At 31.2% G+C, this 24,664-nt stretch overlaps 1 protein-coding gene across 1 annotated transcript in view; it reads left to right on the top strand.

Moving 5' to 3' along the window:
* LOC132738581 (uncharacterized) overlaps nucleotides 1-24,664 on the top strand; it is a 98,681-nt gene that overhangs the window by 26,661 nt on the left and 47,356 nt on the right. The window contains exons 11-14 of the mRNA XM_060726112.1: nucleotides 2,297-2,404; nucleotides 6,732-7,888; nucleotides 9,048-9,168; nucleotides 9,706-9,759. Coding sequence (XP_060582095.1) covers nucleotides 2,297-2,404; nucleotides 6,732-7,888; nucleotides 9,048-9,168; nucleotides 9,706-9,759 — 1,440 coding nt within the window. The remainder of the gene's footprint in view (nucleotides 1-2,296; nucleotides 2,405-6,731; nucleotides 7,889-9,047; nucleotides 9,169-9,705; nucleotides 9,760-24,664) is intronic.

Genomic DNA, 24,664 nt, shown 5'->3' with positions numbered 1-24,664 from the left:
GGGGATAGGTAAACTCTGGCTCAAACTTGTAAACCATTTGTAAATGTTTGGGTTGGATTTTTTAAAATAAAAATGTAGTTTTTTTCCGTCAGACATATAATATACATCTGTCCCGTTCAAATGCAACCTTCATTCTAAAACAAAGAGTTAAACCATGGTGTCAGTTTTTTGTCTTCTTTCGACCATGTTTTCTAATTTGAAGTTCCAAAATGCGGACTCGAGAGTTGTTCAAATTAACTTAAAGTTTTCTTATAAATTTACTTTAAAGAGATACATTTTTTCAATTATTGATATTTGGTGCATATTCAATAAACATCCATATGTAGTTTTTATTTGAATTGATCATGTAAGCATGGTATGCCGTTGAGTCAAGCTTAACGCTACCGACGTGACATTTCCGATAACAATTCTTTTAAACGGTTTTCAGATACGTTGAGTAGATATTTTTCTGATATCCTGAATCAATTGAGTAAGCGTTTTCTCAAATACAAGGAATATCCTAATTGATCCTCTCACTCCTGTTAATAAAACTGCTAGTTCAATTATAAAATTTGTTACTATATAAAGTCATAAAATTGCCTATGATTTTAAGTGATTATGAGTGTCACGTGACCAATTATGAGCGAACCGCGGCGGAAACACATAATCGTAATTGGTCCGCTAAAAACGAGCACGTGCAAAAACTGAAAGAATGTCGACACATGTTACGTCATCAAAACAGGGAGATGTAAAGTTAAATTATGTTTATAATGATCGCTTCCTTTTATGATAGCACTAAAGCGTATTTTTTATGGAAATATAAAGAAAAAGTAGGAAAAATAATAATAATAAGAAAATATTACTTGCTTCTTGATTCTAGTGGACAAAGTATATGAGGGATTCAACTCTACAGAAACAAGAGTTTCAACCATTTAATATTGAAGTAATTAAAATAAAATAATGAACGCTCTTTAACGCAATGTTTTTATATAACGCAAATATATGACGACACAACAAAATGTTATTACACCTGTGTAGTTTATATATACGACTAACGCACGTTTTTCCGTGTTATAACGTCTGCATAGTCCCGAGGAACAGTTTGTGCTCGAGCCCAAAAGGGTGAGGGCTCCAACAATTCCGAGGGTAATTATTCATTTTGCGGGCCGATTTCCACATTCCTATCAGTCTCTTTAAGTGAATTTACCTCATTAATTCACTTGAAATATCTAAAAATAGATTTCCTGGAAATCACCAACGTATCGTCATTAATTTGCATTATATAAAAAGTGTCAAAACGTCAGCGTTACAATATAAGCACGTCAATGAAAAAATACTTGAGGTTGTAACCTTAATTTTTTAAGTTTAGTAAATAATAGAGTTTTATAATTGATTGGCTTTTTTTGTTTTTCATTTTACGTTTTTTCCCAACAGTTCCCAACAGTGTTTCAGTCATATAGGCGGGTAGTTTCCTAACCATCGTTCCCGGAGAGATACACCAGTACTAGAATACCTTCCTCCGTGCTAAACTACTAAAGCATCTCCCGGGGATCGAACCCACGCCAGAGAGGTAACTGGATTAGAAGTCATCGACTCTAACCCCTCGACATCGGAGGCGGTCTTTAAATTCGCGCAAGCGTAATACTAATTATATTCAACCTGTAGTACGCTTGGCAGAGGCTCGCGTAATATGGCTTTATCCAACTCCTCCAATAAATTGGGTATTAAATTTACATTCATTCAATATCCTCTATATATCAGATGTAAACACTTTCCCTTTAGCATTCATTAAAATGACATTGCGCTCATTTTTTCATTGTGAAGTTGAACTGAGATGACTACATATTTATAAATAGTTTGACTGTTATAATAATGAATAACCAGCAGCTGATATTCGAAAAATGTTTAATATGAAATAAAAATATGCCTAAAATATTAAAGAAAACTGCTTTCTCTTTATATAAATTGAATGTTACAGATAAATTCTAATATATGTCAATAGAAATTTCCTTGTTCCACGTGATTTATTTTTTCGTTCATGAATGCGAAGTGAATTATAGAATTGGAAAGAATTATGACAAAATATAAAAATTTTCTGACTTTCACCTGTTTATTAACTTTACACCATTAAATGGACATAATGCCACTTTAAGACTAGCTCGTATAATTCCGGAATCTTTCCTCATTGTCCCTAAAGTTTCGTCATTTTCCGGAAATGTTTGTCATTTTTCCGTTTTAAACGAATAGGAAGGTCACAGGAAGCGGTGCCTCATGATAAATGTTTATGAACCAGTGATACTTCTTTATCACATTTCAGAATGGCGCTGTACAGATAGACTTGTGAATTGTTCTAAGTTTGAAGAAGGCTTTTGTACAAGATATGCAGACTTTGCGAAATATAATTGTGCAAAATATTGTGGAATATGTAAGTTACCAATATAACCTAGAATCCTTGTTTAATTAAACGATTTTTTTTTCTGAAACTATAGATCATAAACACTTTGCAATGATTTGAGGATAACATAGTGTTTTCTGTTTATTGTTTTCTTATGTTCGCTATGTTTACTTTTCTTATACCCCGCAAAAGTGCAGTGCAGAAAAATAATTTAACCCCTCTAAGTTATGGAGATAGTATCCTTTGCTATTTATATACTTATTAGTCCCCTACCGGTTTAACCGGAGGGGACTTTAAGTTTACCCTCCGTCCGTCTGTCCATTTGTCTGTCCGTCTGTCTGTCTGTCAGTCCGTCCGTCCGCAAAACTGGATCCCGCGATAATGCAAAAAGTACTGAAAATATTTTTATGAAACTTGATATATGGATAGATGGCAGCATGGAGATTATGCACGTCTTTTTTTTTCTTCCTATGTTGAAAATTCTGGTTGTTGTGGCAACAAATAGTCTGAAAATATGGCAAATTTAACACATAAACTGGATCCAGTGATAACTCAAAAAGTACTGAAAATATTTTTATGAAACTTGAAATATGGGTAGATGGCAGTCTGGAAATTATGCACATCTTTTTCTTTTCTTCCTATGTTGAAAATTCTGTTTGCTATGGCAACAAATAGCCTGAATTTCAAGATTTCTGATTTAAATTTTTTAGCTTTTTCACTATAAGTTCTTTATTTCTTAAGGTGTTTACTTCAAACTTTAAATATAAGTTTCTGGTCATCAACCACATCATATGTGACAAGGTCTACAACTCTAGCACAAAAATTATCAGTATTACCTCCCTTGAACTTAGAATTTTTATGAAAAAAAAATGTCTTTTTTAAATAACTTCTTTATTTCCTAATGTTTCTACTTCAAACTTCATATATATGTTTCTTATTATCACTCAACATTTTTGAGAAGGTTTAATACTCTAGCAAGACTATTTCCAGAATTATGTCCCCCTTGAACTTAGATTTTTTTCGAGAAATTTGTATTTTTTACTCCAACTTCCATGATTTACTTTAAAATCCCACATCGTAATAATATGACAAGGTTGCATAAACATAATTTCCTTACTAGACAGGGAAACTTAACACATTACTGTGATATAGACAAACTTAGAACTCAAAAGATTTAAGTTCATTCATGTCATTCATTCACTGGTAAAATTGCAAGGCAAATGGCCCATCAGAATGTTGCTGGGGTTCTAACCGGTAGGGACTTATGGATTGCTTGCAATACTATGATAATTGCTTGTTTTTCCCGGACCATAACTGATAAATTTGCGAAATCAACTTGAAACTTTAACGATGAAAGAGGAGTTGTGTGTATAAAAAATATATATTTATTTCATAATATGTTGAGTTTTCCCCTTTCTCTATAATTTGCTTTCTCTTTGTTAGGATTAAATCCCAAATGGTGTATTTAAGTTTAAACCCATTAAATAGAGTGCAAAGCAGAATAAAAACTTTACACTTCATTACTTTACAGTTATTACCTTTTGTTTCTTACTTGATTTTTTTTTCTTAAACACATGAAGGTTGATAGATATGAAATTGACTATTCATTTAGGAAATATATGTCAATTTTAGTGCAATGTTGTCGAATAATGCGCAGTTCGTGTTAAAATTCGTCTAGAATTATAATTATGATCGTCGAAAAGCCTGAGTGATTATGTACAAAGCATTTGAACGATAAACCATGCATTACTTAAAAAAATAATATGTCCCAAATTGTGACTTTATTGCTCAATAACATCACTGTTTGGAGTTCGGATGCGGGGAAGTATATCACGAGGGCGTAGCCCGAGTGATATAATGATGCGCATCCGAACGACAAACAGTGATTTTATCAAGCAATAAAATCACCGATTTGGATATATTATTTCGATTCTAACACGACATCAACAAATAAATGCTGCCGTACCTGATATTAAGCTAAATTGCGCCTGATTTGTTTCCGTACTTATTGTCAACGCGTCACATTTTTAGTGGTTATGTCACGTGTATAATGATTATGTCACATGTCTAAATATAGAACGTCAAACAGTGACTTTATAGCATAATAACACACACTTTCGGTTCTTCTATGTTCAATAGGGAAAAATGCGGGTCGTGTTAGAATATACTATAATGCAAGGAAAATTGATTTCCATTTAACATGCTTATTTATAACAGTATGTTGAAATGCATAGAAGTAATTTTAATTTCCTGAAGTCATTTGGTTTATTGAGGTCATGTCAGTGTAAGCTTTTCTTTTTAATGATGTGCATTAAGAAATGTAATGTTCTGTAACTGTGATCTGGTAGGCTCCCTCTTGCAAGACATGTTTCTGTGAGCTGTCAATATCTATTTTAATAGGGCTCTGCAGATTGTTAATAACATGGCAGTGTGAACTGTTCAGTAATCCGTCTCAAACATAGGCTGCTCTAGTTCAAGCTGCTCACGGTGACTGTAGTAGGGCCGTTTGGTAGGGTGGCCGCTTCTTAATGTTTCGAATTACAACTATAAGATTAGTATACTATAAAAGAAATCTTAGGAAAACACCGTAACTGAACATGAAGAAAACAATATTTCTAGTGTTGACAAATTTATTGTTATTTGATTATTATTTCACAATCAGTTCATAAACTTACAAAAAAATACAAAAGATCAGTAATTTAAATACATGACATTTTATCAACAAAATTAGGCCATTAAACACGACGAACAGTCGCGACGAAACCAAACAAAAATGACGCGCATCTTTCAATTGCATAGAAAACATATATATCGAAACATTAAGAAGATGCAATAAAGATATGATTTATAGTTTCTGCAATTCTAAGAAGATATTAACTTTACACCACAAATTTAATTCACACATTTTAAAATGCAGTGAAACTATCAAAATTCGATGTGCACCTACTAAACCTATGGTTTATTGAGGTCATGTCAGTGTAAGCTTTTCTTTTTATGATGTGCATTAAGAAATGTAATGACCTGTAACTGTGATCTGGTAGGCTCCCTCTTGCAAGACATGTTTCTGTGAGCTGTCAATATCTATTTTAATAGGGCTCTGCAGATTGTTAATAACATGGCAGTGTGAACTGTTCAGTAATCCGTCTCAAACATAGGCTGCTCTAGTTCAAGCTGCTCACGGTGACTGTAGTAGGGCCGTTTGGTAGGGTGGCCGCTTCTTAATGTTTCGAATTACAACTATAAGATTAGTATACTATAAAAAGAAATCTTAGGAAACACCGTAACTGAACATGAAGAAAACAATATTTCTAGTGTTGACAAATTTATTGTTATTTGATTATTATTTCACAATCAGTTCATAAACTTACAAAAAAATACAAAAGATCAGTAATTTAAATACATGACATTTTATCAACAAAATTAGGCCATTAAACACGACGAACAGTCGCGACGAAACCAAACAAAAATGACGCGCATCTTTCAATTGCATAGAAAACATATATATCGAAACATTAAGAAGATGCAATAAAGATATGATTTATAGTTTCTGCAATTCTAAGAAGATATTAACTTTACACCACAAATTTAATTCACACATTTTAAAATGCAGTGAAACTATCAAAATTCGATGTGCATTTAAGAATTTCGAAGCTGGACGACCCCGAATGAAAGCAGACCTGCTATTTATTTGCCACAGACCCCACACATTATACGACTGTTTGAAAGAACGCTCCACGGATATCTTTTAGGGTCCATAAAAATCTCCCCGGGTTTTCAAGGGGAAGGTTGCTATACTGTTTTTGTGGGGTCCTTATATGTTTGGTAGGGTAAAAAAATAAGCTTCTGGTAAATAAAATGTACTGTAAACCTATAGGACAATAAAACACACACAAAAATATAACGTTTTCTAGCAGGAATACGATGATACATCTTAAAATCTAGGTTTAGAACTTTATCAGAAAGTACATCATCCAGTGTTGCTATGCGAGTGCTAGTCGGTGGCAAAACAGGTGTGATATTCAAAACATTAAAAACGAGTTTACATGCTAAGTTCAGCGGTTTCATTCATAAGTAACATTTTCTATGATTTATTTATCAAATACAATCAACATTTTGCGCTCAACCTGTCAGAAAAGACAAAAATAATGTTGACATATTTTGCGAAAACTGCATACACTTGAGTACCGTACGAGGCTGACATTTAAAGTTCAAGTAAAAACATGTGTAACTATATGAAAATTAACAGACTGCAGACACGTTTATTGATTAACATTTATGACACGTTAATATTTTATTTATTTATTTATACGTTTATTTATTTATTTATTTATTTATTTATTTATTTCTGTAATGACAGGCTTTGCAGATAGCTATGGTAGAAAATTCCTAGTAAGACTACCTTTGAAGATATTTGAAAAATGCTTGATTTTAGTAACACCACTCAATGAAAATACCCACGTTGGAGTGACCATAAAAAAATACGTCAATAAACAAACACTTAAAGAATCCATTTCCAGTGCACGAGGAGATGGTGAAGATGGCGGAAGATATTATAACTGTTCAAACATTTACATTCACAACTTTAAAATAATTAGTGATGACGATGTTGCTGTAGTTGTATATAACGTTTATGATGAACATAATACGCAAATTGAAAGCTCTAGAATATACCCAGTAGATACATTTGGTACAGAGTTCATGCTTTTGGCACATAATAAAACAGACAAGAAAAAATGCAGGTTTATATCTGAGCATGTAGATGTCAAAGTAACAGCATACTTTTCAGGTAGTGTTTTAAGTAGTGCAGGTCTAAAAGACTCTGAGAGCAGTTCTGTCAAGGAAAAAAGTATTTTGGGGTTGGAAAATCAACATGAAATTTCTGGAACCAGTTTAATTTTTAATAAACCTTCTATGGCGTTTTGTTATTTCGCAGACAGTCCTGGTAGTATCCTTCCGGTTAACACATGGTCTAACAAATACGTTGTCCCTGCCGTTGAAATTGAATCAAATGAACGTCAGTTTAAAGGCATTTTGCACATCGTTTCGTATACTGATAACAATATTGTGACAATATCTGGCGGCTTTGATGCTAAACATGCAATATATAGCAAAGGAGATAAGATTGAACAAGAGATAGACGTAGCTGTACCATATCGTTTAACATCAGTAGGAAATATCGCGGTTGGATTATATCTACAAGATAGGGAGGATTCCAGCAAATATACATTCAGTTTGTTACCTTCCACTGAAAATCATCACGACACTATTTTGACATCAGTCCCGGCAATTTTGTTTTCTGATATGGATACTACAAAAACAGAATTTTCGACATTTTCTGTCGACCAAAATCTTGTTGTAAAAAATGAGACAATGTTGATAGGCAGAGACAGTCACCCAGAACTATTCGAACAGAAAATAAGTACAGGCGAATCGAAATATGAAATTGCAATGTTGCATTCAGCGACAAGGTGGCTAATCGTTCCAGGAAATATAAAAGCAAAACACATTTCACAAGTGAGGAATACAGTTTTGATTTCCTTATACCTTATATCTGATATTGTTTAATAAAAATTTAGATATATTTTATATGTGATAGATAATACGACAAAGCTACAAATAGATTGATAATTTAAAGGATAATTACTACCTTTGTGATCATTTATATAAAGATTTAATACTGTTACGACCGAACAAAACATTCAAGGAATGGTTCTATTTTTTATATCTTACAGAAAATAAAGTTTAAATCCAGGTGTCCGCTCGTGCCTGAAATAAAGCACGGAGCGGCAGCTAAGGTCATCCACCACTGCAATAAGCTGGAAAGACGTCATTTGAACTTTGGAAATAGTGTCGGTACAACTTAATCCAACCAAAAACATAATATATGTTACATGCAAATATCTGTGACAACTGTTATCAAAATTTATTGAATATAATAAAACTAAGGTGACAATAGTGATGCCACTAAACTGTATCAGGTTATCCAATCAATGGTGGCTATTGATATTGTTACAGTATTCTCCTTTTAAAAGTTCGGGAAATATTCAACAAATAAAAGTTTAAAAGACGTCAGTCAAAGGTTGTTTGCCTCGTATTCGAACCCATAGTCAATCAATTATTTCAATACTACAAATTAGAAATTTCCTTGAAATTTCGTGAATATTAATAAGCTAGGTTAAACTTTATCAGTCCTTAATGGGCATAATTTCCATAAATACTGCAAATATTGATAAAAACATTTGGATATTCTTTTAAATTATTCTTATGAAAACATGTATATGTACATGTTCATTTATACAATGAAAGCTATTTTGTGCTAGAAAAATTTATTGTCTGTTTTATAGATAAGTAAAATCAGATCATGCATCATGCAATTGCAAACAACATCCATTTAATTATTTTAGTGATTTGTTTTTAAGTATCACATACCTTATACTTTGAACCAATTTAATAGCCGCTGATTTTTACTAGGCTTAGCATTTATGTTGAATGTACATGACACTTTAAAAATGAGTGAACATCGCGAAAAATCGTGATCTGAAAGAAATTGTATCCTTTTAAAAAAATACACAGGTCCAAATCTTAGAAACTACTGATGTAGACATCATAATGTTTGAAACATCTGTTTATTGTAATAACTTTTAAAGATCAAGCAAATTATTTTGCATTTTAGCAAGAGAAGAATATCTGCAGAATATCAAACTCGACACACGGTGATGGGGTTGACAATGACTGTGATGGTTTGATAGATGAAGATGGTTTCTATGGTGATATTTACGGGGTTTATAAAGAAGGTAAAGGATGGAGGGTTATATTCATAAAAAAAACATTTATATTCAATGGTCTATGATGTCTTGTACTTGATTAACTTAATTACATTCATATGCTTAATAAGAATGATGTGTTTTCAAAATTATGATATGCGTTTGCTTTCGTGTTAATTAAAGTTTATAAAAGAAGTGTAAACTACAAATATTTGAATTGATATTTATATACAAGATGCTAACACGGCCAAAAATATATGGAAGGAAGGGCGGTGTTCAATGAGCGTATCAAACAACAAACACTAGTAACACAGGACGGCCAACGGGCATCCCAGGAGGGCACGCAAAAATCGAAATCTGCGCATGGAAAAAATAATGATAATTAAAACAACAAACTCGACATAAAACTATTTTGCGAGAAAAAAAATAATACCGTATTGTAGAATTATCGCACTTTTTCTTTCATTTGTTACATAAATACATGTGAATGGGTTTATTTTAATTATATCTATGTTTACATTACGAAAATAAATAAAATTTGTTATGCAATTTTTATTTTATCTTCAGATAATGATCTTGATGGGGACTTTGGGGAAGATTACGGTGGTGACAAAATTTCAGGTGAGTGTTATATATGTCACTAGTTTCAATTCTCTACAAAAACTATGTTTTAAAATAATACTAATGAAAGCCTAATAACATTAAATTGAATGAAATAAAATATATAGAAAATAAGTTATAAGAATAAAGTGTAATAATGCAAATCAGAAGGCGTAATAACGCGAAAAGAAAGTTGCAGTATCGTTAATAAAGGTGTTATAAGGCAAACAAATGCGTAAGAAAGCAAAAAACGGCCTTATAACACCAAGAAAGGCGTACTAACACAAAATAAGTTTAAATGCGATGTTAAGGTATTAGGACCCTAATGGGCACTATCAGGAACTAAAGAATTGACATCATAGGTCAGATGTATACCTTAAAGTACACCTGTATGCAAAATTTAAACAAAATTTACCGTACGGAAATCAAGTTATGGCCACTTTTCTGAACTCAAGCTAGAATGTTATGAGGGCCCTTTTTTAGAAATGAGGAACCTTTAAATAATCTGCAATAACATTCTAATGAAAAATGTTTTCCCGTGAATTTTTGGTAAGAAACAAATAGTACCATTCAGCTAACAATCCACATACTTAAAATTTATGAAATCCGAAAAAAATGTTACCCTATCCAACCCATTTTTACCACATTTTTGACCATTTTTCTACTTAGGGAGCCTAATTAAAAAAATTCTTAAAATTTACCCAAATGAGTGCCTGTTTTTAAAGTTTCCCTAAATTTTTAAAAAAAGTATATTGGTTGATCTTGTAAAATATGAAATACTTTTACCGTCTAGTTTTGATTATATTACACTTTGAAAATATCAGGTACCATATTTATTACTAGATTTAGCATAATTTAGCCAATAAATACCTATAAAAATTAAAAATTCAAAATTAAACACTTTTTCCTTTCCATATGGGACATGAGAGATACATAAATAATGTTAAAAGAAAAAAAGAAAGAAAAAAAGTTGAACCTTCTGGGCATTGAACCCATGGACCTCATTTTCAATGTAGTTAACAATAATTCTAGCCTATTTGAATACTCTTCAAAGCGGAGGAAATGCATTTGGGTGCTAATACCTTAAAGACGTCATAAAATGAAACTTGTTACTAACTGGTCACTATAAGTAGAAATAAACTAGATGAGCGGTTATAAGCATAATGTTATTTTTCAATAAGTAGAAATAAACAAGATTAGCGGTTATAAGCATAATGTTAGTTTTCAACCAGTATATGTGTATAGCTATTACTGACCAAAGTTATTTGTTAAAAACAAGTATGGTCATTATTTCATAACCGAGTTAAATTGGCTACTAAGTTGAAAATACCGAGTTGAATTGAGTTGAATTGACTATATACATGTATTTCAACAGATTGACTATTTTTAATGGTTATAAACCAACACTTGATATTGGATATTTACGATAAAATATAGATCTGCCTTAAATTTAAACAAAATGCCCCACTAGTTGTGCCCCCACTTTAGTAGGGGGCATTTAGATTTACCCTTGTCCGTCCGTCCTTCCGTCCGTCCGCCCGCTCTTTTGTGTCGCACGTAGCTCTAAAAGTATTGGAAAAGAGTCATGAAACTTTATAGAAATGTTGATCAGCATGTGAAGTTGTGCATTTGGGTATTTTAAAGTGGATATATTTAGTATTTTTAGAGCTATTGCCCCTGACTTAGCAAACATTTACAATTTTCAACTTGTGTCGTACATATCTCAAAAATTATTTGACCTAGTGTCATGAAACTTTACAGGAATGTTGCTCAGCATGTGAAGTTGTGCATAAGAGTTTTACCCTTAATTTAGTAAATATTTGCAGTTTTCAACTTGTTCTACATGTTGCTCAAAAAGTATTTGACATAGAGCCATGAAACTTTACAGGAATGTTGATAAGTATGTGCAGTTGTGTGGATATGTTCAGTATTTTTAGAGTTATTGCCCTTGACGTCGTAAATATTTAAGATTTTCAACTTGTGTCTCACGTAACTCAAAAAACATTTAATCTAGTGTCATGAAACTTTACAGGAATGTTGCTCAGCATGTGAAGTTGTGCACCTGGGGTATCACTTGTGGATTTATTCTGTTTTGTCAAATTTAATGCTCTTGACTTAGTGAAAACCGTTCCATTATGTTGTGTTATTTGTTTCTCGAGTGCTTGAGTTAGAATCAATCAACTTTACAGGAATAATGATCAACATCACTGTGAAGCTATGCACCTGGGGTTTTACATGTGGATTTTTTCAGTTTTGTTAGAGTTTTTGCCCTTGACTTAGTAAACGATTTTTAGTTTTCAAATTGTGGCACATGTAGCCTAAACATATTTAAACTAAAGTCAAAAGATTGACAAAACAGTGGGGTGTGGGGGAACTCGTGTCCTATGGACACATTTCTAGCTTTATAAATTGAACGTTTAAGGTTATTTCAGATAGATATTGACAGAAATTTTCTTGAGCTACATGAGTTATTTTTCGTTCATGCAAAGTAAATTTTAAAAATCTAAGGAATTATGGTAAATGTTAACTTAAGAAAGTACATGTACGTACATTGTTGATTATATATATATAATATATATATATATATATATTATATATATATATATATATATATATATATATATATATAATATATATATATATGTACATACATGCAATTATAACTTAATCCAAATTAATGCTTATGGGTGAACTTTGTACTTTCAATTTCTGTAGATTTTAGTATAAAGCATGATGATTAATACAATATACAAAATGTAGCTTTTACTTTTATATCTTTAAACAAACTTAAGTTAGGTCGACATTCAAAAATGAAAATACGTCATGCTAAGGCAACATACCCAAAAATTAAACCTTGTATTTTTTTTAATTTTTTTTATTTTTTGGGGGTTAACTGAATACGTATCGCTCTGTTTCCCAAACATTTTTTAAAGGGCCCTTTACCCAAAAATTTAAGGAAAGGGCCGGACTTTTTAAATTTGGAAACTCTTTTCTTGACCATCTTTCATGAAAAGGTATATTTTATTTGGGCACAAGCCCTTTTAAGGGTTTTAACCCGTAAAAATTTGCCTTCACCAAAACCCCTTTAGTTTATTTTTACTTTTAAAATTTTTAAATATCTGGGATTAAACTTTAAATTAAAAAATTATGCTGTTTTTTTTTTTTTTTTAATTCGGGGGTTTTTACTTGAATGCTGATTTCATCTAAAATTTTATTGGGGTATAAAATTTTATTATGATAAAAAAAGTTGGTTTTTTCTTCATCTGACATGCGCAACCTAAGGGTGCTTTTTAAACATTTTGGGTTTTCCAACGTCATAAAAAACCAGTTTGACCCGGTTTTTTTAGAAAAACATGCCGGGACGTGCGGGAGGCATCCCGTGAAAAGGGTCAGGGGTTGGGGAAATTTTAAAAAGGAAAGCAATTTTGCCCAAAAATTGTTTGAAGAAGCAAAATTTTTTTGCAACAAAAAAATAAACATAAAGGAAAAAACGACGAAAAAAAAAATTTTTTTGTTTTGATTTTTTAGTAGTTTATAAAAAAAATAAAGGTGAAAGTTTTGCTTCTGTTAGAAAATTTTAACTTCAGTAAACTCACACGAAGGGGATTTGGGTCCCCTTAATTAAAAGAAAATTCATATGAAAAAGAAAATACCCAAACTTTTCGGCTTTCATAATTTTTAAAAATTTAAAAAAAATTTTTTTTCGTGTTCAGTGGGGTAAAAAACCCAATTTGGGAATTTGCCCATTTGGGTTTAAAATTTTTTTAAATTGAATGTTTCTCACTTTAGAAAAATATATATTTCATGTGGCCGTTCTTTGTTTTCAGCTTAACAACGACCAACTGGCAGCAACTATGTCAAAGAAGAAAAGCGCTGCTGATGGGCGTAAAAGCGCGTCAAATATTGGCTACGTCGGCATAGCATTATTTGCCGTTACATTTACAATAGTTTTTATTATGGATCTAGGTGCGCTCAAACGGGATGCTCTGATACTTTTTGCAAATTTAAAGGACGGTTATGAAAGTGTATGTGAAATCATTGGGAAGTGCTGCAAAAAGAAAGAAGAGGTGCCGCTCGAAATGAATAACATCCAGTGAAATATAAGGAATACAAAGAAGAATAAAAAGGGTTTTTGATAATTAAATGCGGCATATCGTTACCAGCCTTAAGCAAAAGTGTTTTGTATTAATTTAAACAAGTGTGGGAAAGAGAATATTACAATAGACAATGAAGTAATACATGCCTCATGAAGAGTTTAATGCAAAAGTTAAAATATATATATAGAGGCATGGTTCACAGCATGCATAAATCATTTTTAACCTCTTGTAAGTACAGTAGTGGTAGTAATAAGCAAAGGTTTTCATTTCTGTTTGTCCACGTACATCCACCTGACGATGTCTAATAGGCAGGGCATTAACCGGGGGAAAATCAAACAGGAAAATCTTATTTATTCTAGGGGTTTTGGCCGGTCTTACATTTTACGAGATCATTATGTGGTATTTCAGTATAAATCTTTTTAAGTGGCATCCTCAACTTGTGCTTAACCATTGTAGGTGTTTTGCTTTTGATGATATTGTGATGCAATAAAAAAGAATGCTCTGAATACTTTCTCCATTACGGGGGCGTAGCGCGCTACCTTTCAATAATGAAATTGAAAGCTTTGTCAAGAGTTTAAAATGTGTTTAATCATAATTGTTTAATAGAATTTCTCATACAGTATTCCTCTGTCATTTGCAGCTCTTCACGGACAAGCTAATGTAAATGTTATGAACTGAACTACAAAATTCATAATTGTGCTGTTACATTTCGCTATTTCTTGGATATATTACTTCCAGTTTGTATATATCTGGTAATGTTTTATTCTTGCACAATAATAAGGAATAGATTCGATTCTCTGAGTTTCCATTTACCAGCTTTTCTAACGAATAGACTCAACTAAAGTATCTAACAAAAATGATTTTTTTCTCTTATATATATATAGGATTATATCATAATGGCAATGTCACATTAAAGAAAAAAATATAACATACGTTTATATGTCGGTCATCTTTTCACCATTTCTTGATCTATCAAGTTCCAATGTTATTTGGCGAGTACGAACACCTTTCAATATGTGTACAACGTATGATCAAAAACATTTTTACTCTACTATAAACGTCGAATAGACATTGAACTCTGAGATTGGTGAAAGATGATGGTAATTTTGATGTTGATGATTTTGATGGTTGCGTTTGTTGTAAGAAGTAACGCAAGTATTTTAAAACGATTGATTTCTCAGAAATTATTATAATAACAATAAATGGTGACAGATGATGGTAATTATGATTATGATGTTGGTAATTTTGATGAATTGTTGTTATTGTTGTTTGTTTTGTTTTTGGGTGTTGTTTCGTTGTTGTTGTTGTTGTTGTTGTCGTCGTCTTTGTTGTTGTTGTTGTTGATGTTGTTGTCGTCGCTGTCTTTAAAGAAGTAACGCAATTATTTAAAAACATTTGAAATCTCAGAAATTATAGTTATCCTAACTTCAATAATACTTGAATTGAAATTAAGTCATGAAGAATAAAACATCTATTTGAAAATGACTTAAACGTTCATAAATCATAAAAGGGTAACATTAATCGTATTTGGCTTATTTAGTCAAATGAAAATACTTCAAAAGAGAAGAATGTCTACTCTTAGACTTTCTTATTTACATTGCAGAGTTAATAAGTTTTGAAATGTCTATAAATATCTAAAGACACAATTATATGTTGAAGTAATCTCATAAAAATTACTCTTTAAAATATCATTTCTATCATTTCTGATCTACGTTCGTATTAAAATATTTTAAAATCTAATGAATCATTTAATAAAAATATATCCAATGTGTTTGTTTAAACATATGTATGTAAAACTGTTTTGATGTGTTTTAAATTTTTAGCTTACCATAGCGCTTTGTTCTCATGACCAGCTTTTTTTTCTCTAAAACAAATGGTCCAAATATGACTGTTTTTGTGAAGGAAGATTTACAAAGTTGTTCAAATGGTTTCGCTTTTTCAAAACTTGGGGCTAGGGGAGGGTAAATTTATAAGGTTCCAAAAATAACCTTTGAGCAAAACTTGCAATGTCCCAAGTTTGATTTTTTTAAAATAAAACCCCGAAACTGGTTTAAAAATTTATGACAAAAAGTTTTAGATTTTCTACCGATACATTTTAAAATTGTTTAAAGATCTATGTCTTTATTTTAAATCCCTTTTCACTAAAGGGCTCTTCGGTGGGAAATTTTCACGGGGTAAATTCACTGAAAATATAAAAAAATTTGTTAAAATTATGTTACTTCATTTCCCGGGCCGACTTTTCCCTATTTATTTTTTTTGCCCTTTTTTGCTCTTTTTTCAAATTTAACCTTTCAACGAAAACCCATTTTTGAAAGTTTGAAATTTGTTTTTTTCAAATTGTTAAAAATTTGAATTTTGCTCATTATTTAAAATTGAAGGGGACGATTTCGTACCATTGCACTGAGAAACTTTCAAGTTATATAAATCATGGCTCTGGAGTAAATGTCATATTCTGGGGTTACACTTGCATAATGACCTGTAGAGAAAATTTGCATATAAAAATTCTCTCTTTAATGTGACCTAGTGGCTTGCATATATCTTAAAGATATTATTTTAGGTGAACAATCGTGGTCCACTGTGGCTCTCTAACCACTTACTGTCTTTGGATTTTTTTCTTAATGTGTATTTCATCTATCAATTTTTCTTCATGGTCAAATGAAGAAACTTTATCAGATCAAAACAGATGTTTGCCATATTATATTGCACATTAACAGTTATAGTTAATGTTAGCTGTACGGAGGCATTTAGTGTTAGATGTATCTATCAAGTTCCAATGTTATTTGGCGAGTTATTTGGCGAGTACGAACACCTTTTAATATGTGTACAACGTATGATCAAAACATTTTTACTCTACTATATACGTCGAATAGACATTGAACTCTGAGATTGGTGAAAGATGATGGTAATTTTGATGTTGATGATTTTGATGGTTGCGTTTGTTGTCAGAAGTAACGCAAGTATTTTAAAACGATTGATTTCTCAGAAATTATAGTAATAACAATTAATGGTGACAGATGATGGTAATTATGATTATGATGTTGGTAATTTTGATGAATTGTTGTTATTGTTGTTTGTTGTGGTGGTGGTTTGTTTTTGGGTGTTGTTGTCGTTGTTGTTGTTGTTGTTGTCGTCGTCTTTGTTGTTGTTGTTGATGTTGTTGTCGTCGCTGTCTTTTAAAAAAGTAACGCAATTATTTCAGAACATTTGAAATCTCAGAAATTGTATTAATCCTAACTTCAATAATACTTGAATTGAAATTAAGCAATGAAGAATAAAACATCTATTTGAAAATGACATAAACGTTCATAAATCATAAAAGGGTAACATTAATCGTATTTGGCTTATTCACTCAAATAAAAATACTTCAAAAGAGAAGAATGTCTACTCTTAGACTTTCTTATTTACATTGCAGAGTCAATAAATTTTGAAATGTCAATAAATATCTAAATGACACAATTATATGTTTAAAAATCACTCTTGAAAATATCATTTTTATCATTTCTGATCTACGTTCGTATTAAAAAAATTTAAAATCTAATGAATCATTTAACAAAAATATATCCAATGTGTTTGTTTAAACATATGTATGTAAAACTGTTTTGATGTGTTTTAAATTTTAGCTTACCTTAGCGCTTTGTACTCATGACCAGCTTTTTTCCTCTAAAGCAAATGGTCCAAATATGACTGTTTTTGTGAAGGGAGTTTTACAAAAATGTTCAAATGGTTTCGGTTCATTTCAAATCTTGGACACAGGCAGGAGCTAATTCATAATGTTCAAATATAACCTTTGAGTCAAGACTTGTATTGTCCCAAGTTTAATTTTATTTAATATAATCCCCTGAAACATGGTTCAAAATGTCATAACATAAATGTTACTACAGTATACTATTTGAAGCATAGCCTAATGATCAAGTAGTTTTTCATCAAGCTCCTTGTCACATAATGGCTCTTCGGTTTCACATTTGCAGCGCGGGGGTAACATTCATGCATAGAGAAAAACACAATTTATTCTAAAATATTATTGTTATCTTCATTGCTCTGGACCAAGCACTCGATATTAATTCTTCTTCCCTTTCTGCTCTTTTAATCAACGTGACAATGAAAACCGAAATTTTTTGAATGTTTGAATTTTTTTTCTCAAATGTTTAAAAAAGGAAAAGGTATTTTATGTCAATGAGACGTTTCCCACCATTGCGCTTAAAAAAACTTTAAATTTTATAAAACATGGGTCTGGAGTAAAAATTTTATTCTGGGGGTTCACTTGCATTGACCTGTAGAGAAAAATTTCCAATTTTAAAAATTTTTCTCTTTTTAAAGTTCTAGTGGCGGATATTTCTTGAAATTTATTTGAGGTGAGCAAAGTTGGCCCCGTGGGCCCCTCTAAACCAAATTACTGTCTTTGGGTTTTTTTTTTAAAGTGTATTTTATCTATCCCAATTTTTTTTTTTATTTGGGCAAATGAAGAAACTTTTTCAGATCAAAACAGATGTTTTCCTTATTTGCATATTAAAAATTATGTTTTAAAGGTTAGGGTGTAGGGGGGCTTTTATTTTTAATTAGAGGGAAATATGTTTGCTTACGGAGGGGATAATATGTTTGATGGGGCGAAAGGGAATTAGTTTTTAGCTTCGGAGGGGGTAAAAAAGTTTTTGTACGGGGCTAAAAAATTTGCAAAAACGGATGCAAAATTTGTTATCTATACGGGGGTTTAGTGGTTTTTATGTAAAGGAGGGGAATTTGTTAGCTTTTTACGGGGGGTTTTTTTTAGGTATGTTTTTATTGAAAAGGAAATTGTGTTTTGACGAATTTGTTCCTTGGCCCTTTGTCATTTAACAGGAATGCGGGTATTTGTGAAAATAAGAATTATTAAGTTGTTTCCTGTCACATGGCAAATTATAAAAGAAATTCAATCCTAGTATTACACAGTATTCGAAATTATAAACTATAGATACTAATCCTCAAAATTATACAGTCTTGAAGCAATATCAACGCATTTAATCTACAGAGATATCAATCAAAATGTGACCATTATGTGCTTCCGTATATCTAAAACTTTGCAATTTTGGCACTTTGTAAAAACATTTGTGGCACACGATCTGTTAAATGCTATCATGTTTTGTATTTCATGTTTTACATTCAAGTTCAGTATGTTTTTTGTCAATTAATTCTATTTTTAGCTTAATCGCATGTATCTGTTTTTATATATTTAATACTTAGATAAACCGTTTGAAATAGCTCTATTGTACAGAGCACAATAAATAATGTTTGAGAGGCTTGATTAACACCCTCCATGTATAGTGTAAACGCTTAGATAACTAATAAAGATCAAGCTTATCAAAAGAAATCATTAAATTTTTGGAATAAATTATGAAATCGTGTCAGTTTTTACTAGTTTTAGTTTTTCTTTGGTTTAAAAAAGGTTTTACTTTCTTTTTTTTTAAATTAAATTTGCCCTTTTTCCTCCCTTTTTTAAAAAGAATTTAATTTTTTACATGTTTTCCCGGTTTTGGGAAAAAAGGTTTTGTGTTATATTTTTTGGTTTTTTGAATTTATTTTGGATTTAGTAAATTTAAACATTTATTTAAATATTTAATTATTTGATATTTTCATATACATTTCGTAATGCATTTACTTTTTTTCCCCATTTCAAAATCGATATTTCCATGGAGCAAAAAAATAATTTTAAATTATTCAAAATTGAAACTCATTAAGTTTTGTATTGATTGAACAAAAACGTAAAAAAGTACTGAATTATTATTTGAACATTTAAATGTGAAAGATAATATTCAAATGAAATCAAGTGTTTGAGTTACAAGCATTTTTGTCAATTTCAATGACTTAAAATTAATAATTTAAAATGATTGTGTATTTATTGCTTAGTTTCATGAACTTGGATACTATATTCCATTCAAATCATTTTTGGTTTAATATTTAATAAAATATTACTCTATAAAACATGTGTCGTGTTGTATGTTAATCTAGTCTGATAAAGCTGACGGGAAACCAAGATGTGTTATTCTACAACCATAAAATTTTCATGCAGCGCATGCATAGTTCTGCACGGGATATTTGCACTAGATATAACACAATAACTTTATTTTTTCATCAGGATTGTGACGACCGAAGATCGAACCAGCAACCGCTTGATTCGAAGCGCTTCAATGAAGCTGTGCGGGGAGACATCTTAGCTCTATTAATAATGTAACAGATATATCTGTTGAACATTATAGAGGCAGCAATATCTGCCATGAAATAATTGCATTTTAAATTTAAAATAAAACTGCAAACGTTTAGAAACAGTCAAACAACATACATTTGTGGGGGAAAAAACACTTGCAAAGAAAAGCTGCAATCATATGAAGGTTATTTGGCTAGGTTACCCAGTTATTCAGGTTACGTTTCTTAACAACGATGATCTAACCATGTTTCCTACCGGTTAATTTCAGGAAGCTGAGCTAAGTCTTGAATATCAAGTTTTTTTGTCTTCAAAATCGAACATAAATAAGTTATTTGTAAACTAAAGAACTATATCCCAAGACTTAAGTCTTTAAATGAAAACAAAAGAACATGCATGTACTTTAACCTAGAAAGTTAATTTTTTAAAGATTTCACAGTAAGCGAAATTGTGTATAACTAAATAGTAACAATGTAGGTATTTAAAATAAGGGCGAATAAAATGCTCTTAGAATTATGATCATGAGCTTCGAATTATTCGAATATATTTCTAATATTAAATAGCTGGCCGCAATACCATAATTATGTTTTCTTTTTTACTCACTTTTTATTCAAACAGAGATGAAACAACTGTGGGTTTTTTTGTTTCATAAGGAAAACGATATTTTAACGCCGGACTGGCCAGAAGTACAACTACTTGCAAACCTTAAATGGATGAGACATTACTGAACATGATAAATAAGGAAATTATTTCTGATATCCGAGTCTTCTATTTAGGACGGAAAAATCTTATATTCAGAGGAAGGCAGCGGTAAGAAATTGCATGGTGCTGTACAGGCTACATTGGTTTCTAAAGAATTTGTGATATTCTGAAAGTTTAGCTGAAGCAAAATCATTGTGGTTTGTCCCGTTTTCAAGTTGGACCCTATAATGATAAAAACGGAAAACAATATTGGTATATAGGCATGCAGCAGGTATGCGTCTTTTACAAAAATGTGTGTGTTAAAAGGTTATTGTAAATAATGTTCAATTTTGCCACTTTATCATTTATCTATCCGCCATAGGAAATACATGACGTAACAAACCACGCAATAGGCCACCGTGTAATATACGCAAAATGGTGATAAACAATATCTATTATATGTAACTCTGAAGTTTAATAGTCATATTAAGAAGCGGCTACTTAAACGTTAAAATATTTTAATCAAAAATGTTAAAATTATATTGTCGGCTTTGGTGTATCGGAACCCATACTGATAGAATTTATTTATTTTATTAACTCCCGCAAAATAGAGACCCGGTGCGCGAAAAACATATTTTTGAAGCTTGAGCAACCTAATGAACGAATATGGGCTTTAAAATTCTTATATATTGATCTATCTTATCTGTTTGTAATAAAATTTAACAAAATGCCCAGAAGTCATTTGGACACAAAAATCGTGTGGGTCACCATAAGCGAATACCATATCTAAACATTATTTATCGTCTGTTGTTAAATAGAACTTTGAATTTGAATTGGAAGAATAAATTAAGAATGAGTTGTAATGTTCTGAGTAAGAACATTGAGTTTTTTAGAATACCCAAACTGTCCTATATTATCTTATTGTGTAGGGAATACAGTGGCAAAGTGAAACACTGAGTGACGAGTGGAGTCCACAATAATTTAATCTTCCTAAAATTTGAAAATATTGAATAACCATACCGTGTAAACAAAATAACTATTGGTTTGTACGGAGAAAAAATTACCGCGTATTGTGTATGCCTAATTTGTAGCTTAGCAAATATTATTTTACAGAAGTTTTTAATCATGAATATCAAGAAATTATATAGGAAGTTCCTTTATTAAAAACCGATACAAAACAGTGAACCGTTATAGGTGAATAAACATTGTAAAGGCAAACTGAAACAGTGTTTGAATCTGCCCCTGACATACGATCAATATTTGTTTCCAAAAAATGCCAAGTTAACATCATAAGGGATTTTCGCGTTGTAGCAAGAAAGGCAATAGGCAAAATGAAATACAACAATCGATGAAAAAATAAAGAGGAAAACATTTCAGCTAAAGGTGATTATACAGAATTCGAGTAAAGAATGCTGGAACTTTTTTCATAAAATAATGCACAGAAGAATCCTATTTTACCTGAAAAAATACGAGCGCTCATTGATGTGTCTGTTTTAATTAGAAAATGGTCGCGTTATGAACTGACCTCTTCACCAACCCCGCCTCCCAACCATGACAGTATCGAAGTCAAAAATGAATTACAATTTATTTAAGTATGTGCTTTGAGAAGTAATGTATTCAAAAATATTGTTATGCAACTTTGCAACCGGAAATTCTATAACGTTCGTACCAGTACTCGTTTTGAACTGTAACAAGGCGTATGCGCTTGAGTCAGTGACATAGGGAAAAATAATCGATAAATGTACCAGGAATCTGACACCACCAGAAGTAGTGCTAAAACGCTTATATTGGTTATTTATAATGCCTTGGATATTGATTATGTATATCCCAATAAACAATACCTCAGAAATCGGTAATAAACTGTGGCTTATTTTATTTAAGGTAACAGATTGCTGGCTTATTTTCAAGCACGACAAATTATCAACATGTGTATATTTACAAGTGAACTGAAGTCTCGCCAGATAATCTATAAAGTTATTTAAAATGTAGATAAAATATATGACCTAAATACACATTCATGTATGATCCAAGGATAAATATTTTGAACTGTTAACGGGTATTCGGTTGCTTAGCATATTTTGTGTTTGTTTTGGATTTATTCCAATACCAAAGCCCCTTGTATTTTGTAGAAAATCCTACATTTTAACACAAAGTTAATCTAATTCACCTAATGTATTATTAAGCTTTTCAAATGAAGAACATAAATTTCCTTTCCATTGGCTACCTTTCAAATTAATTTCGAGTGTAAATAAGCAAAAAATGTGGCTTATCTACGAGACATGCTTATAATCAGGACATGCTTACTATCGGATTTAAGGTTATATAAACATAATAGCAAAGTATAAACAATAAAGCCCTTTATTTGTGCATAAACATGAACCTTCAAGTTTCAGATATTTCTGATAGTTAAGCACTAAACTCATAAATTTTCTGGTTTATAATTACTAAATTGGTATCGCTACTTATCAAAATACTATTTCTAAGCTCAATTAAGTCGTCTTATTACATGCTTTTCGGTGGTTTATAGAAATATATCAGTGATATAAAACTGATAATTTCACTGTTTAAAACAGTGAAATTATCAATTTGATAATTTCACTGTTTCGAATTTAAGCCCCTTACGTTGTTTAAGTGAAATATCAGCGTGCAGATTACTGGGAACCAACTTAATGACGTGACGTCGTAAATGACGTCACGTTGTATTATAATTTGGCGCGCTTTTCATTCAGTATTAGGTTTAATGTCTTTTTAAAACGTGCATATAATAAAAAGAAAAAAGAAAATTTGTTAGTTAAATGTAAGATCGAAATATATTTCACCTTGTGAACCCAATAAATCATATTTCACGAGTGGTGCTCACTCGGTGAAATATTCCGATCTTACACTGAACTAAACAAATATCCTCTATATCTCATGATAGTGCTTTCCATCACAACCAATATTAAATTTGCGGGGTGTGCTTAACTTCTTTCCAGGTATATATCACCAAATCTTGGTCAACAAACCACATAAATGAGAACAAATTTTTATACTTGTTAGATGATATTCCTGATTCGGTGCCTTATTGGGAGCTTAAATCTTCTTTGAAATATACTATGCTCATCTTTCAGTAAACTATTTTGTTCAGTTTGATTGTTTTCAAAGTTTGCCGATTTTTCTACATCTGAATTTTTAAAGTTTTTGAAAATATCAGGCACGGTAATGAGGTATATGTTTCTAAGTTAATTATTATACAACCAATGAATACCTATAATAAATAGTAATTATATAACAAAATTAAACACTTAAAGAAACGCAATAAAGTAAAGGAAGAAAAGATTACCCTTCTCGGGTTCGATTCCATGGCAACTGACAGTATTTCTGGTCTACATTGCAATTTAAAACTCTTCAAATTGGAGGTTATGTACTAGGAGTTTACTATCTGAAATAAATATAAAATTTCACATCAAGAAAGTGAAGACTTAACTTGGCATTGTTATGTACAGAGATGCGTGAGTGCTCCGATGTAAATTCATTGACTTATGTTACCTGACACAGTGTTGATCTCAGCAATGCTGATCTCGGCAATGCAATCGTGATTCAAGTCACGCAAATACTTCAGATATTCTTACTAACGTGTGTAAGTGAATAAAGTTTGAGGACAATATTTGTTGATGTGTGAGAGTAAAACACTAAATAATCGTTATATTTCAAAAGAAATCCATTTAAATCCAACCATTATTGTATTTATTTTTCATTTCCGTAGAAATGATATAAACAGATCTCGTATTGGTCCATTAAGCCGGGTGTTTTCGCTGATAATTTTGAATGATTATATTTTGTAAATATGGTCATAATTAAAGTTGAATGCTTCTGATCAATTAATTTAATCTCTGTGTAATTGATGAAGACAATTAAATGCTGAGAGACTGCAGGCTTACTATTAAGCTTCAATTTCTTAAATAAATTTTGAAATGCATTTCTATTCGAAATT

The sequence above is a fragment of the Ruditapes philippinarum genome, unplaced genomic scaffold (assembly GCF_026571515.1).
Source record: "Ruditapes philippinarum isolate M1 unplaced genomic scaffold, ASM2657151v2 ctg298_1_1_1_1, whole genome shotgun sequence".
Classification (NCBI taxonomy): domain Eukaryota; kingdom Metazoa; phylum Mollusca; class Bivalvia; order Venerida; family Veneridae; genus Ruditapes; species Ruditapes philippinarum.
Note: the sequence above shows the minus strand (reverse complement) of the source record. Positions and strands in the feature narration are given on the sequence as shown.